Source organism: Saccoglossus kowalevskii, chromosome 5, assembly GCF_978046115.1.
Source record: "Saccoglossus kowalevskii chromosome 5, keSacKowa6.1, whole genome shotgun sequence".
Taxonomy (NCBI): Eukaryota; Metazoa; Hemichordata; class Enteropneusta; family Harrimaniidae; genus Saccoglossus; species Saccoglossus kowalevskii.
In genome coordinates, this window is record NC_140645.1 from 32,091,400 (window position 1) to 32,109,082 (window position 17,683).

Sequence of the window (17,683 nt, forward strand, 5' to 3'; positions counted from 1 at the left end):
TGCCATATGAATATATATATATATATATATATATATATATATATATATATATATATTAATATTTATGAGTTTAATCTATCGTTGTAGAATTTTAATATGGTTGAAAATAAATAGTAATTTTGGAATAACAAAAGTTTTAATAATCTGAATTTTGCCAATAATTGTCAAACTACGTCAAGACCAGCATTGCAACACACTATTTAAGCACTTTATTGGTATATTTATGTTCATTTTATATGCTGCTTTAGCATCATAGGAAAAGAATACACCCACAATTTTGATAGGAAACATAGGCCATTTCACCCCGAACGGTCTGTCTTGACGGAAGCGCCATCTTCCCAACCAAATTGCTTCAGTTTTGTCATAATTGACCTTTAACCCTGAAACCAGTGCAAATTGTTAAAAAGAGAGAGAAGATTCTCGCCCGATTTTACATCTGCAACAAAGCAGGTATGATCGTCGGCATAGGCTGAGCTTTTAATTTGTTGTCCACCAATAGATATCTCTTTAATCCCGTCACTGTGTTTCTGATTAAGTAATAAAAGCTCCAGAGACAAAATGAACAGTATTGGGGATAGGGGGCCCCCTTGTCTAACCCCCTAGAAAGGCCGAAAAATCCAGTTGATTAGAAATGATTGTTATTATGAATAGGGTTGGCTTTAAACATGATCGTTATTACAAATAGTGTTACAAATGGGGTTGATTTATATTACAAATAGGGTTGATCGTTATTACAAATGGGGTTGATTTATATTACAAATAGGGTTGATCGTTATTACAAATGGGGTTAATTTATATTACAAATAGGGTTGATCGTTATTATAAATGGGGTTAATTTATATTGCAAATAGGGTGGATCGTTATTACAAATGGGGTTAATTTATATTACTATCACGGGGAGGGATTCTTCTCCTCTGGGTTCTCCACACGTGTCAGGGGGGAATATCGTCTCTGTCTCTATACACGTCTGCTTGAGGTACGGGATCGGGAAAGTCACTTAGACCTTACAGTCAAATAGACGCTCACAACAAATTCCGTTTCAACTCTCGTCTTTAGGCGGTCAGTCGAGTACTCTATAAGACACAGCGCCCCGGGGAAAAGTCCCCAAGACTATCGCAAGGCTGACCCAAGACTCTGTCCCTAGACTGCCCCAAGACTGCCTCTAGACTGCCCCAAGACTGCCCTAGTCCTGGTATACTCGCCAAGACCAACTAAAAACTCTCTTTATTCACTTTCAAAACCTTAACCAATTACAAAGCAGTTAAAAGACTGCGTGGCTTTCACACATTCAACTAATCACACTAAGTACTGTACACGTCATATCTTTTGATTAATCGTTCACTATATTACTAACTGCGAATACCAACTGTCAGAAATAGTAGTCCGGATAACGACGGTTATCTCGTAATTAGTTCGAAATCACTGAGTCGAGTTCCGTCCAGGACCTCGCATGAGCCTAAATGATGACAGACATAACACAGTCATTCGCTAGTAATCAGCTAAATAAGTCGATCAACAGATACGCGCAAACAAATTCATCACATTACAAATAGAGTTGATCGTTATTACAAAAGGGGTTGATTTATATTACAAATAGAGTTGATCTTATTACAAATGGGGTTAATTTATATTACAAATAGGGTGGGTCGTTATTACAAATGGGGTTAATTTATATTACAAATAGGGTGGGTCGTTATTACAAATGGGGTTAATTTATATTACAAATGTGAATGATCGTTATTACAAAAAGAGTTAACCACGAACGTCAGCGTTATTAAGTGTGATTACTAAGTTTAGTACACACATTTTGCATTACACCCATGGTGGTTTGTATTCAAACAATCATAAATGCGAGCTGGAGTGAGCGTTGGTGCGTAAGTACTTCCCTTTTAAATACATCACCTTAACATTCCAATGTTCAACCAGCGCTGGTGTCCGTATACGGGCCAACGTAAATATTCACTATCCCGCCAGACGTCATTCTCCTATGTGACAGGTTAGGCTCCGTAGTCCAGCTTTTTTATTTTAAAGGGCGGTGATCGTCGAAATTTATGTTGATGCCAGTCAAACCATATAACTGATCAGAAAACTTGTTTTCTGTCTGAAGGATTTCTCAATTAACATAGAACATGGCAGTTTTTTGTTGTTTGACGTCATGTGACCGCTAAAGTTTGTATTTGTGAAATGTGTTTCTCATATACCCTTAATGGTACTATAAAATGAAAAAGGTGTCTTAATGACTAATTCATGTTATATCTCGGCCAATAGTTGCCAAACAAGTTGACCAATCACAATTCTGTTAATCGTGTGCACCATTTCACATTGGGGTCTATAATTATTGACAATTTGTTTCTGCCTTTGAAGCAAAGAAGAATGCATACGTACGATAATAATAGGCTGCAATCCCATGGTAATGCCGAACAATTTTCGCAATAATGAAAAATAACGTAAACAGTGAAATTACAAAGTAATAACAAACAATAATAAATTAATGGGGCTGAGGGAATTTCACATTTATGAAATAATTTAAATAAAATAAAAAAACGAAAGAATAATAAAAAAAAATATTGGCGAAAGAATTCTACAAAATCATATTGGAGGGATAGCTAAGCGTGTGTAGCTATTAACGTCATTATAGGGTAATACGCTTACCGCTTTAAAATAATTTCAATTGATGAATCAAGTGCGTGTGTAAAGTTAATAACGAGTTGGTCTGTTTCACATGTCTCTCAAAGAGGGCGCTTTATAATAGCATTGACGGCACGCTAACAATCATGGTAAATACATTGACTCATTGTAATAACATAGATGGCGTTCCAATGCGGAAGTTAAGCTTTGAGTTTAAGTGTATACTGCGTGGGATTTGTGTGTATCTGTATGAACATATAACATTTCAGTAAACTACCAGAAGAAGGAAATGGTCCAGGGTATTGTAACCGGGCTCTGCATTGCTTTGCTTTTCATTGAGACGTCGTGAGGTATTTACTGACAGTCAATAAATCTTGTAGTGTACACTGACCTGAGTTGTAGCTGTTCAACCACTAAGTGTACTGTGCCATTGTTGTTTTCATTTCCGTCTCCGTACAAACTAACATGGCATGCTGTACTTGATGACGTGAAGAATTGGCAATATGAATGTCGATTTGTAGCATTTGTAGCATACACTGAATGTTTCAGTTTGTCATTACCTTGTGAATGCAAGTACCACCATGTTATTATACTAAACGTTACTATTGCATTGGGAAAAATAAAATGGTCACCATGGTTTCGTAATATAGTTATATTATACTTAGTATTTTGTCAGGTTCTGATTGGACCAACTGGTATAGAATATACCAAACCAGGAGAAGATGCAACCTTGAACTGCTCTATAGACTGGCAGTCAGTTTCAAAAACTGTGAACTGGATTAAAGTTGGTGAGAGCGCTGTACTAGCTGAAATCACAGGCCAGGGTTCTAATATTGACGTAGGTGATCCAGACAATTACGGTGTTATATACACAGCGCCATACAGATATGATTTGGTTATATATAACGTGGATTTAGAAGACGATGATGGAGAGTATGATTGTTATTTTAGTTTACACGGAAATGCAGATGGGGAAGTAGGAACACTTACTGTACTTGGTAAGTAAACTACATTGCAACAAATGGAAATTCATAGGCATTTTCTAAGACGCGATGTAAAAATGTCGTTTGGGTTAATTCAACTGCTATAATTAACAATGCAACAGTTAAGGGTGGATTCAATTGAACACAAATAGTTAAGTGACTTGAAATCTTCCATATATTGCGTTTGGCCAACAATCAAGTGGGTGAGGCTTCCCTGAGATCACATAATTACATTGTTACGATTTAAAATTGTAAACTTTTATTATGTCAATAGTACCATGCTTATATTCATTGAGTCGATGTCTTTGCTGTTGGATTGGTAATTAATGGGGATTGGCGATATTGTAATCAGATACTACCACATATAATTTACTGGTGCGTTTTCATAAATGAAAAACACGTTGATGACGTTGACGACGCGCACATATCATATCGATATCATATATTGTGTACGCTCGGAATAAACTACTTCCGCGAGGACGTTCAAAGTTCATAAGTAATGAACAAGATGAACATGGTAAGACAAAATATGATGCACGTTTGATTAACTGAGCACATGACAAGTTTCTTCCTTATTTATTGCTCCTGATGATGTTCACCGGGTCTTGACAATATTGCGATTGAGTCGCATTATACACGTACCGGGTAGAAGTATGGGATTCCAAGTGAAGATATATTATTATTGGAGTATACTCCATCTTTTAAATGTTTATGTTTTGAATTCCGCGGGGAAACTTCCCACTCAACCCATCTCCGCCATTGGCCTCTATGTTAATTAACATTAATTAACATTTCTGTATCTTGGCTGATAAAACTACCATTGTCATAATGTCTCCCATTATAGTTTACTTTCAGTGATGAACTAAGCTTCCCCTTTTCCTACAGACGATAATTGTTGCATTGACAATTTCACAGAGAGGTCTTGACTCAAAACGTGTGCTGCGGACAGCAGTGTAAATAATCGACATCGACAGTAGACGAGATATTTGTTATGATTATTCAATGACTGATTTGGTAACTGACATTTTAAATAGTGATGGAAAACATATATTTCTAAACCCCATTCAGTAAAGGTAAAAACTGGAACAAAACAAACAAACACATACAACTACTATTACTGTACACTATAATGAGGATATTTCAATAATATTTTTACTAAAACATTACAAAATTACTAAAATTAAGTATTCCAACCTGATGTAACATTAATTGCCCAGCCCATTGATGTGTTGAAAGGTAGAATGATCTTCTTGAAACCTTACACCCAATCTTAATTTGTCAATATACATAATGCACGATAGAACTGGAATTCACTTACAACATTGATATTCGTGATATATATTGATGTGGGCGTATTATTTCTCAGCCAAATCTACTTGTAACTGGACTTCATTCACAAACACCCTAACTCAGTATATACATATATTCATATTCTGCTGATTTTCTATCATCTATTCATAGTTACATCACTTTAATGTGTATATATTGGTCAGGAGATGATACTATCTGCTGGGTGTGATTTGTATGTTTTTACCCAAGGACCTCACATCACATTATTTGAACCTAGCGTAGAAGGAAATTATGCTATTATTTAATCACTGAATTGCGATTGGCAAATACCAGTGAAATATCATTATATTATTAATAGAGAAATTGTATAATAATTTATTTTGTCTCACTAGACAAAGTTGATTCAGTTGATATTGTTGACCAATATGATGATCAGAAAGTAAATGTAATAACAGGAGAAGCAACACAATTCACTTGTACAACAACCGATGGTAACCCAGCTGCTGAGTTAACATGGACAATAGGTGGTAAAGATATCACAGAATACAGTACATATACAACACAAGTCAGCGATAATAATGACTTACTACATAACAGTATGAGTGTGTTGAATTATACATTCAATGCATCAGATAATGGAGAGGCTTTGAAATGCCAAGCATTTCAACATGGACGATTAATAAGAACAAGTGAAAATATTTACGTGAATGCACTATGTGAGTATTCTTTACAAGTATAATATTACAGATTACATGTACATTACGCGGGTCAAAGTTCATTCAGATATTTTCCGGATAGAATATAATCGCTGCAGGTGTTGTCAAAAGTAGAATAACTGCGCAAAAATAGTGTCAGTTAACTATTATATTCTGTGTTGGATCTCAATATTCTAGATCCTCCAATTATCAACGAAATTGAAGTTATATCATGGAGTGATGGTGATGTGATAAATGTGGAATGTGTAGATACAGCCAATCCAGAGTCATACCAATATGAATGGGAAGCTGAGGGTGGACAGACTGGTACTACATATGAGAACACATGGAAACTTATAGATACTGGGGATAATGACCAAGAAGTGATTACATGTACTGCTATAAACCCGATGGGGTCCAGTACATCATATACGCAAAACGTCACAAAACCATGTAAGTATATAATGCGTTCATATTATAGTGACATTAGAGTAAATATGTGCAGCTACAAATACTATGAGATCTAGTACACCATATACCCGAACAGTCTACAAACCATGTAATATATATAATATATAATACATGTATACGTATGTATAGCATGGTGTACAATGACCGAGTTGAAAGTATGGCGTGAGCATGTTATTATAGTATACTTGCAGAGACATTTGGTTAAAATATCTTTCATGTAAATTGTACCTTCTAGCGATGAAGTAGTTCTGTGACGTAACATGTGTCAAAGAAATACCGTGCACAACTGACAAGGTGTTGTCTGTAATAGTTGTTAATAAAATAATACGCGCTGTTTTCTAGTTGACAAATAATCCAAACTATTATTGCTACGTTATATACGCTCATTGTCGTCGAAGGAAAGGTTTTGTTTTTTGCTGATCAGCTTTACTTTCCTATGCATATATTCAATTCAATTTAATGTTTCTTTCAGACGTTGTCGCGCTTTCCTGAACAATCGAATGTTAGGTTTTACATAAACTATTTATCCTGTTTGTTTGTAGACGAGCCCACAGTTAACGCTATCACAGAGAGTCCCCTCAAAATCGAAGCAGGGTCTTACGCCGTGCTAGAGTGCGGCACAGATGCGGTACCACCATTTCCCGATAACGAGTGTTGGGAATGGTTTCTACAGGATGGGTCAAATTACAAACAAATAGATCCTTCTGATGAAGGCTATGACATTGATCCAGTGGAAGGTGATGAACAGACAACAACGTTAGTTGTATTTGATGCACAAGGTGTAAAAACTTATCGCTGTCAACTTGGAGAATCATACGCGGATATTGAAGTCCGGGCAACGGGATCAGGTCAGTTTCAGGGAAGTTAACTCTACCTCCCTGTATATATATATATATATATATATATATATATATATATATATATATATATATATATATATATATATATATATGTTAATGATATATTAATAGATTTTTGATTTTTCAGTAGCAACATGTAATATAAGAATGTGTACAGGACTTGAATATTCATTGTCGTTGACTTAATACACAAAAATGCAATCACACTGACCAAATCTAATTTATCATACATATGGCGATCTGTATATGCATAAGCTAATGCATATGTAATCTATGTGACAATAATGATTGTCAATATTGTATAAATCTATGACGTCATATTTGATAGTCACTGCCGGAGTAACTGGCTGACCAGTTGAACGGCATTTCCTACTTATGCATGTATTACATTCAGATAGTATGGCACTCTCTCGATTATTGATTATTTAGTATTACCACAAACTATTTATCTTGTTTGTTTGTAGACGGACCCACAGTTAACGCTATCACAGATAGTCCTCTCAAAGTCGAAGCAAGGTCTGACGCCGTGTTAGAGTGCGCCACAGATGCTGACCCACCATTTCCCGATAATGAGATTTGGGAATGGTTCGAACAGGACTCGTTAAATTACATACAAATAGATCCTTCTGATGAAGGCTATGATATTGATCCAGTGGAAGGTGATGAACGGACAACAACGTTAACTGTATTTGATGCACAAGGTGTTCAAACTTATCGCTGTAAACTTGGAGAATCATACGCGGATATTGAAGTCCAGGCAACGGGATCAGGTCAGCTTCACGGCAATATGTTATATTCGAACATGTGTATATATTGAATATTCATTGTTGTTGACTTAATACGCAAAAATGCAAACTCGCCGTTATCCAATTTACCATACATATGGCAGTTTGTATATAAGCTTGTGACATTTGTAATCTAGATGACAATAACAATCATCATCGTTTTACAAACATATTACGTATTATTTTTGATTTATCCGTACGTGCTGTGTTTGAGTTTAAATTATAATTTGCATATTATTACAGAAACTGACCAAAATCCGCGTATCATATGTGCCAGTGTAGCGGTATTACTTACAGTTCTTCTTTGTTGCTCGGTGACTGGGAATATCGTCGCATTTGTTTTACATAAACGAACTAAGAGAAGTTTTTCTAAACAGGTATTGTATATTTTAAATATTGTTTTTCTATATTAAATATTGTTTTTCTTTGTTTTCTATGTGGTCCATACCATGGATATTCATTTGAATACAATAATCCATTCACATGAAATTATTTAGATTTCCTATTACAATTAGGTCAATTATTAATAAATAATAAAAAGTTCTTGTCAAATAAACTAGTCATGTTATTGTTATCAGCAACAGCATTTACGTATAAGCGGTAGAAATACGTATCCGTGTATTTGTTTAAGTAGTTGACATTGTTTAAATAAGTGTTTTAAGTAGGTATTCTGTATTTTGATTTAAAGTCTATGTCGGATTCAGGTGATAATTATACAACATTTCCAACAATGACTAAAGATACAATACATGTATATGAAAGACCCACATTAAGGACAGATGAGGTAAGAGAACATATTTATCAGTTAATAATCGCATACAGTAAGAAAGTGAAAACATTATTGAAGCGTTAAATGCAAATTTTAATTGACTAATAGACCAAATGAACCGTGATGGTGATTAGATATTGTAGTACATTATATTTGATTGTAGAATGTTGAAGACAGTAATTATACTCCCCTTTCACCAGAAACAAGAAACACGAAATCTACATATGAGATAATAAACACGACAAAGGTAAATACAGAGCAACCTAAAGCTTTTTTTACAGACTACATCGATTTATATCATATTTTTTCCTACTTTATTCACAAAAAATGTATTCTGTGGCTTATCATGTTATAGTATATGTAAGAAATTAAACAAAGATAAGAACATACATAACATTTTACTATTTGTTTTCACCCAGAACATCTGAACGAGTAACAGAGACGAGGTGAAGACTGATTGCTGTACTAATGTTGACGTTCGTTTGATATCTGATGAAATTTGCACAGATGCTCCGCACATATTCGCTTACGTGATAACTATTGTGGATACGCTTTTTATGAGACACATTTACAATGGTATCAGACAAATCAATTGAAATATTTTCCTTTCAATTTGGTGGTGAGAATAAACTATTCTCTCAGATCAGTATATAATACTGGCATCATTCTTAGCATTGGCCAATTATTAATAAAATTAACACTGAAAATCAATAATTATGAATAAGTTGACTAATTAGCGTATCAATGATTTTTAATATATTACTTTTGAAAGTTGTGAAATTGAACGACCAATTTAATCAGTGTAAATTATATTTACCTGTACTTCTCCGAGTTACCTTAATTGATCTGTTGGCTTTTAGAACTTACAAGAAGTTCGATAACAACTGAGTTATCCATTTTTCAGTTACAAGTACACCAGGGCACTTTTAATAGGAATATAGAAAAAAATAAAAAAAATATAAGAACAAATATATACATAGTAGAGATCTTAAAATGCGTGGTGACTGCATATAACTGTGATGATATATATTTTCGATAATTTATTACTTTCAATTTGAATGTATGTACCTAGCAATTGAATTTACACTGACGTTATATAAATTACTATATGTATGTTATTTGCATAATTTAATGAAAATATCGAACTGTTTTGAACAAAATGCGTAACACCATGGTTTTCACTGAATCAACATATTACACTAGTGTCACGTTTATTATGATTATGTATTATATTTTACATATATATGCAGTGATGTAGTGTTATTTTCAATCATTTGAATGTGAATAGAGAGGAGGTTTTAAACCCTATATTGAACACTGACTGATTTGAACTGTTTGATCTTTGTACCCAAGTAAACCAGCGTTTGTCACATTTAGCACACCTATGTACATTGTTTTTTTGTTTGGTTCTAGTCAATGTTACATTGTAAGAACATATATTGACACTTGGAGTGTATCACATAAATACACTATTGTCAATACTTTTATAACAATGAATTTTCTGAACACAAACACAAATTACGAAAGAGAGATACTGATAACAAATGTAACAGTACATTATATTTCTATTCGAACGTTGAGGACGCTAATTACCATAGTCTACATATAACATCATAACTGATTCACAGATAAAATATTTGCAGTGTGTTTTACTGCAGTGAAACGTATATTAAAACATGCATAACTGTACACGCGTTAATAAGTTATTTGAGGCACAGACTCACGTTCGTGGCCCTCCCATTTTAACTCCCTTTTCCATGCTCAATATTTTGAATACAAGTTAAAGTTGGTGGTTATTACTGTAGATTGTGAAATGCGATGCTTCACTTTCAAAGTGCAACTTCTAAGTTGAATCGTAAACTGTACTACTGTTGACACATCCTTAGAAATATCATGTTTATTTATCATATTTCTTCAACTTCTAAACGTAATTTCTTTTTGTGACTTACACTATTATTTGGATAATTTGTTTATAGATTCAGAAAATCCCCCAGATTTAAAATTAGCTACGAAAGCGAGTCCTACCTTTATGAAAACAATTTAACCAAATTTCGTCCACTATAACAAAAACATTGTGAACAATTTTCACATATTTTTTTTTCTCCAGAAACATCTGAATGGCTACTATTACTAGATGTATGCTGACTTGTTAAACCTGTCATACGAATGTTACAATCAGTTATATGAAATGATTGCAAAATAATAACGGTGTTTCTGAATTTCAAGCTTCTTTTGTAGAGACTTAAAGCGGACACAGACGGGTAGATGGCAGAGACTGGCGACTTTGTTTATAGAATGTAAGCACAGTAGCATGAAGTTTGCATTTGAATGTAACGGAGGACACGAACTTTAATGCAAACACAAACCTTACATTCAGTGACATCAGTGAATTGACCTTTACGCATTTGTTAATGAATGTATCTAGGTCAGTAGATATAGCCTAGCTATTGAGTCTGTGGCATACTCACTTAGCGTAGGTGTCGACCTTTTTGGTGGTTAAAACTTTAAAACTCACGTCTATCATTACTCCGATACAACAACCGCTATGCAACAAGTGACAGGTAAACACAATCTTTATATTCTGACTCGGCGTGTTGAACTGATATAGTACGTGACCACGTCGATTGTAAACAGATTTATTAGTTTCGTCAAGTTGAAAAAGTCATTCATGAAAAAAAGAGGGCAAGGCAAGCGTTCATATAAGTTATAAATGTTGTACAACACATCGCAAAGGCTGATGTAATATTTTGTTTAGCTTTGACAGAACCTACAACAAAACAAGAAAATTATTTTTTGATTAGCGTTAAACAATTTGCTCAGATATGGAGAACAAATCTTACATTAACAATAAAAGTATGCAAACATGGTGAAATAACAAATAAATAAAATTATTTATGATGACCGATAATAGTTATAAAAAATGTAAGAAAAACAATGCTATGACAAAAGAATAATGAAATAATTATGAATAACGAATTTCACAAAAATCAAAAAAGTAACGTAAATACAAAGACATATAAAAATAATAGTGAAAGTAAAAGTACAATGCTAAATACTTTAAACAATAATACAAAAAAAATAAAATAATAATAATACTCAATAATAATAATGCATTTAAAATAACATAAACTATTTAATTTTGGCACCGATTTTTAATAATAAGGATATAGCATTGTGGAGGTGACAAAAACGCTATTAAGGTAGAGATGCAGTTTACCTGACAGGTATTTTAACTAGTAATTAGGAAACCAAGATGACCTCCCTTGTCCACAAAACTATATATTTTTGGAAAGCTTATTGTATGAATTTTAAAGTTTTGTTAGTATTCTTTTTTATAGACACTGCCTTGCTAAATCTTGCTAAGCATTCAAAAGAGACAATTTTGCATCTGTTATCTATATTTTAAAATCGTTTATTGAGTTTGTTCCACTATTCACAATTATACAAAATAATTTCAACAGTTTATAGCCAAGATATTTTGGATAATAAAAAGCAAAAAAAAAAAAATTCACTCCCCAAGTGCCCACGAACCTGCATCTCTACCTTAAATGACTGTATTAATGCAAAAACTTATGGGCAAGATAGGATAGTTCAAACGCTGTGAACTGGGTTAAAGTTGGTGAGACCGCTGCACTAGCTGAAATCACAAACCAAGGTTCTACTACTATCGTAGGTGATCCAGCCAATTATGAATCCAGACTCTCATAGTTATCAAAGGGAAAGTGAGGGTGACCAGACAGGTGACACTGAATACAATACATGGGAAGGCGAGGGTTGCCAGACAGGTGACACTGAATACAATACATGGGAAAGTGAGGGTGGCAAGACAGGTGACACTGAAGACAATACATGAGAAGGCGAGGGTGGCCAGACAGGTAATACTGAAGACAATACATGAGAAGGCGAGGGTGGCCAGACAGGTGACACTGAAGACAATACATGAGAAGGCGAGGGTGGCCAGACAGGTAATACTGAAGACAATACATGGGAAGGCGAGGGTGGCCAGATAGGTAATACTGAAGACAATACATGGGAAGGCGAGGGTGGCCAGACAGGTAATACTGAAGACAATACATGGGAAGGCGAGGGTGGCCAGATAGGTAATACTGAAGACAATACATGGGAAGGCGAGGGTGACCAGACAGGTGACACTGAAGACAATACCTGAGAAGGCGAGGGTGGCCAGACAGGTAATACTGAAGACAATACATGGGAAAGTGAGGATGGCCAGACAGGTAATACTGAAGACAATACATGGGAAGGCGAGGGTGGCCAGACAGGTAATACTGAAGACAATACATGGGAAGGCGAGGGTGGCCAGATAGGTAATACTGAAGACAATACATGGGAAGGCGAGGGTGGCCAGATAGGTAATACTGAAGACAATACATGGGAAGGCGAGGGTGACCAGACAGGTGACACTGAAGACAATACCTGAGAAGGCGAGGGTGGCCAGACAGGTAATACTGAAGACAATACATGGGAAAGTGAGGATGGCCAGACAGGTAATACTGAAGACAATACATGGGAAAGTAAGGGTGGCCAGACAGGTAATACTGAAGACAATACATGGGAAAGTGAGGGTGGCCAGACAGGTAATACTGAAAACAATACATGAGAAAGTGAGGGTGACCAGACAGGTGACACTGAAGACAATACATGAGATAGCGAGGGTGGCCAGACAGGTAATACTGAAGAAAATACATGAGAAGTCGATGCTGGCCAGACAGGTAATACTGAAGACAATGCATGGGAAGGCGAGGGTGGCCAGACAGGTAATACTGAAGACAATACATGGGAAGGCGAGGGTGGCCAGACAGGTGATACTGAAGACAACACATGAGAAGGCGAGGGTAGCCAGACAGGAAATACTGAAGACAATACATGAAAAGGTGAGGGTGGCCAGACAGGTAATACTAAAGACAATACATGGGAAGGCGAGGGTGGCCAGACAGGTAATACTGAAGACAATACATGAGAAGGCGAGGGTGGCCAGACAGGTGACACTGAATACAATACATGGGAAGGCGAGGGTGGCCAGACAGGTGACACTGAAGACAATACATGAGAAGGCGAGGGTGGCCAGACAGGTAATACTGAAGACAATACATGGGAAAGTGAGGATGGCCAGACAGGTAATACGGAAGACAATATATGGGAAAGTGAGGGTGGCCAGACAGGTGACTCTGAAGACAATACATGAGAAGGTGAGGGTGGCCAGACAGGTAATACTGAAGACAAAACATGGGAAAGTGAGGGTGACCAGACAGGTGACACTGAAGACAATACATGAGAAGGCGATGGTGGCCAGACAGGTAATGCTGAAGACAATACATGAGAAGTCGATGCTGGCCAGACAGGTAATACTGAAGACAATACATGGGAAGGCGAGGGTGGCCAGACAGGTAATACTGAAGACAATACATGGGAAGGCGAGGGTGGCCAGACAGGTGATACTGAAGACAATACATGGGAAGGCGAGGGTAGCCAGTCAGGTAATACTGAAGACAATACATGGGAACGCGAGGGTGGCCAGACAGGTAATACTGAAGACAATACATGAGAAGGCGATGCTGGCCAGACAAGTAATACTGAAGACACTACATGGGAAAGCGAGGGTGGCCAGACAGGTGACACTGAAGACAATACTTGGAAGGCGAGGGTGGCCAGACAGGTAATACTGAAGACAATATATGAGAAGGCGAGGGTGGCCAGATAGGTAATACTGAAGACAATATATGAGAAGGCGAGGGTGGCCAGACAGGTGACACTGAAGACAATACATGGGAAGGCGAGGGTGGCCAGACAGGTAATACTGAAGACAATACATGAGAAGGCGAGTGTGGCCAGACAGGTAATACTGAATACAATACATGAGAAGGCGAGGGTGGCAAGACAGGTAATACTGAAGACAATACATGAGAAGGCGTGGGTGGCCAGACAGGTAATACTGAAGACAATACATGAGAAGGCGAGGGTGGCAAGACAGGTAATACTGAAGACAATACATGAGAAGGCGAGGGTGGCCAGACAGGTAATACTGAAGACAATACATGGGAAAGTGAGGGTGACCAGACAGGTGACACTGAAGACAATACATGAGAAGGCGAGGCTGGCCAGACAGGTAATACTGAAGACAATACATGAGAAGGCGAGGGTGGCCAGACAGGTAATACTGAAGACAATACATGGGAAGGCGAGGCTGGCCAGACAGGTAATACTGAAGACAATACATGGAAAAGTGAGGGTGGCCAGACAGGTAATACTGAAGACAATACATGAGAAGGCGAGGGTGGCCAGATAGGTAACACTGAAGACAATACATGGGAAGGCGAAGCTGGCCAGACAGGTAATACTGAAGACAATACATGGGAAGGCGAGGGTGGCCAGACAGGTAATACTGAAGACAATACATGGGAAAGTGAGGGTGGCCAGACAGGTAATACTGAAAACAATACATGAGAAGGCGAGGGTGGCCAGACAGGTAATACTGAAGACAATACATGGGAAGGCAAGGGTGGCCAGACAGGTAATACTGAAGACAATACATGGGAAAGTGAGGGTGGCCAAACAGGTAATACTGAAGACAATACACGAGAAAGTGAGGGTGGCCAGACAGGTAATACTGAAGACAATACATGGGAAAGTGAGTATGGCCAGTTAGGTGACACTGAAGACAATACATGGGAAGGCGAGGGTGGCCAGACAGGTAATACTGAAGACAATACATGAGAAGGCGAGGCTGGCCAGACAGGTAATACTGAAGACAATACATGGGAAAGTGAGGGTGGCCAGTTAGGTGACACTGAAGACAATACATGGGAAGGCGAGGGTGGCCAGACAGATAATACTGAATAAAATACATGGGAAGGCGAGGGTGGCCAGACAGGTAATACTGAAGACAATACATGGGAAGGCGAGGCTGGCCAGACAGGTAATACTGAAGACAATACATGGGAAAGTGAGGGTGGCCAGTTAGGTGACACTGAAGACAATACATGGGAAGGCGAGGGTGGCCAGACAGATAATACTGAATAAAATACATGGGAAGGCGAGGGTGGCCAGACAGGTAATACTGAAGACAATACATGGGAAGGCGAGGCTGGCCAGACAGGTAATACTGAAGACAATACATGGGAAAGTGAGGGTGGCCAGACAGGTAATACTGAAGACAATACATGAGAAGGCGAGGGTGGCCAGATAGGTAACACTGAAGACAATACATGGGAAGGCGAGGCTAGCCAGACAGGTAATACTGAAGACAATACATGGGAAGGTGAGGGTGGCCAGAAAGGTAATACTGAAGACAATACATGGGAAGGCGAGGCTGGCCAGACAGGTAATACTGAAGACAATACATGGGAAAGTGAGGGTGGCCAGACAGGTAATACTGAAGACAATACATGAGAAGGCGAGGGTGGCCAGACAAGTAATACTGAAGACAATACATGGGAAGGCAAGGGTGGCCAGACAGGTAATACTGAAGACAATACATGGGAAAGTGAGGATGGCCTGACAGGTACTACTGAAGACAATACACGAGAAAGTGAGGGTGGCCAGACAGGTAATACTGAAGACAATACATGGGAAAGTGAGTATGGCCAGTTAGGTGACACTGAAGACAATACATGGGAAGGCGAGGGTGGCCAGACAGGTGACACTGAAGACAATACATGGGAAGGCGAGGGTGGCCAGACAGATAATACTGAAGACAATACATGGAAAGGCGATGGTGGCCAGATAGGTAATACTGAATAAAATACATGGGAAGGCGAGGGTGGCCAGACAGGTGACACTGAAGACAATACATGAGAAGGCGTGGGTGGCCAGACAGGTAATACTGAAGACAATATATGGGAAAGTGAGGGTGGCCAGACAGGTAATACTGAAGACAATACATGGGAAAGTGAGGGTGGCCAGACAGGTGACACTGAAGACAATACATGAGAAGGCGAGGGTGGCCTGACAGGTAATACTGAAGACAATACGTGGGAAAGTGAGGGTGGCCAGACAGGTAATACTGAAGACAATACATGGGAAACTGAGGATGACCAGACAGGTGACACTGAAGACAATACATGAGAAGGCGAGGGTGGCCAGACAGGTAATACTGAAGACAATACATGAGAAGGCGAGGGTAGGCAGACAGGTAATACTGAAGACAATACATGGGAAGGCGAGGGTGGCCAGACAGGTAATACTGAAGACAATACATGGGAAGGCGAGGGTGGCCAGATAGGTAATACTGAAGACAATACATGGGAAGGCGAGGGTGGCCAGACAGGTGACACTGAAGAAAATACATGAGAAGGCGAGGCTGGCCAGACAGGCAATACTGAAGACAATACATGAGAAGGCGAGGCTGGCCAGACAGGTAATACTGAAGACAATACATGGGAAGGCGAGGGTGGCCAGACAGGTAATACTGAAGACAATACATGGGAGGGCGAGGCTGGCCAGACAGGTAATACTGAAGACTATACATGGGAAAGTGAGGGTGGCCAGACAGGTAATACTGAAGACAATACCTGAGAAGGCGAGAGTGGCCAGATAGGTAACACTGAAGACAATACATGGGAAGGCAAGGATGGCCAGACAGGTAATACTGAAGACAATACATGGGAAGGCGAGGGTGGCCAGACAGGTAATACTGAAGACAATACATGGGAAGGCAAGGGTGGCCAGACAGGTAATACTGAAGACAATACATGGGAAAGTGAGGGTGGCCAGACAGGTAATACTGAAGACAATACATGAGAAGGCGAGGGTGGCCAGACAGGTAATACTGAAGACAATACATGGGAAGGCAAGGGTGGCCAGACAGGTAATACTGAAGACAATACATGGGAAAGTGAGGGTGGCCAGACAGGTAATACTGAAGATAATAAATACATGGGAAAGTGAGGGTGGCCAGACAGGTAATACTGAAGACAATACATGAGAAGGCGAGGGTGGCCAGACAGGTAATACTGAAGACAATACATGGGAAGGCAAGGGTGGCCAGACAGGTAATACTGAAGACAATACATGGGAAAGTGAGGGTGGCCAGACAGGTAATACTGAAGACAATACATGGGAAAGTGAGTATGGCCAGTTAGGTGACACTGAAGACAATACATGGGAAGGCGAGGGTGGCCAGACAGGTGACACTGAAGACAATACATGGGAAGGCCAGGGTGGCCAGACAGATAATACTGAAGAC

General features: G+C 38.4%; 1 protein-coding gene across 1 annotated transcript; it reads left to right on the top strand.

Annotated features, from left to right (window-relative positions):
* Window positions 1-3,391: 3,391 nt before the first annotated feature.
* LOC144358050 (uncharacterized) lies at window positions 3,392-9,857 on the top strand (the record flags this gene model as incomplete). The annotated part of the gene is made up of 9 exons (XM_085498931.1): window positions 3,392-3,626; window positions 5,294-5,617; window positions 5,795-6,049; window positions 6,610-6,915; window positions 7,392-7,697; window positions 7,956-8,089; window positions 8,401-8,496; window positions 8,645-8,728; window positions 8,901-9,857. Coding segments are annotated over 9 exons (1,749 nt in total), but the record flags the coding sequence as incomplete, so codon positions are not given.
* Window positions 9,858-17,683: the final 7,826 nt, after the last annotated feature.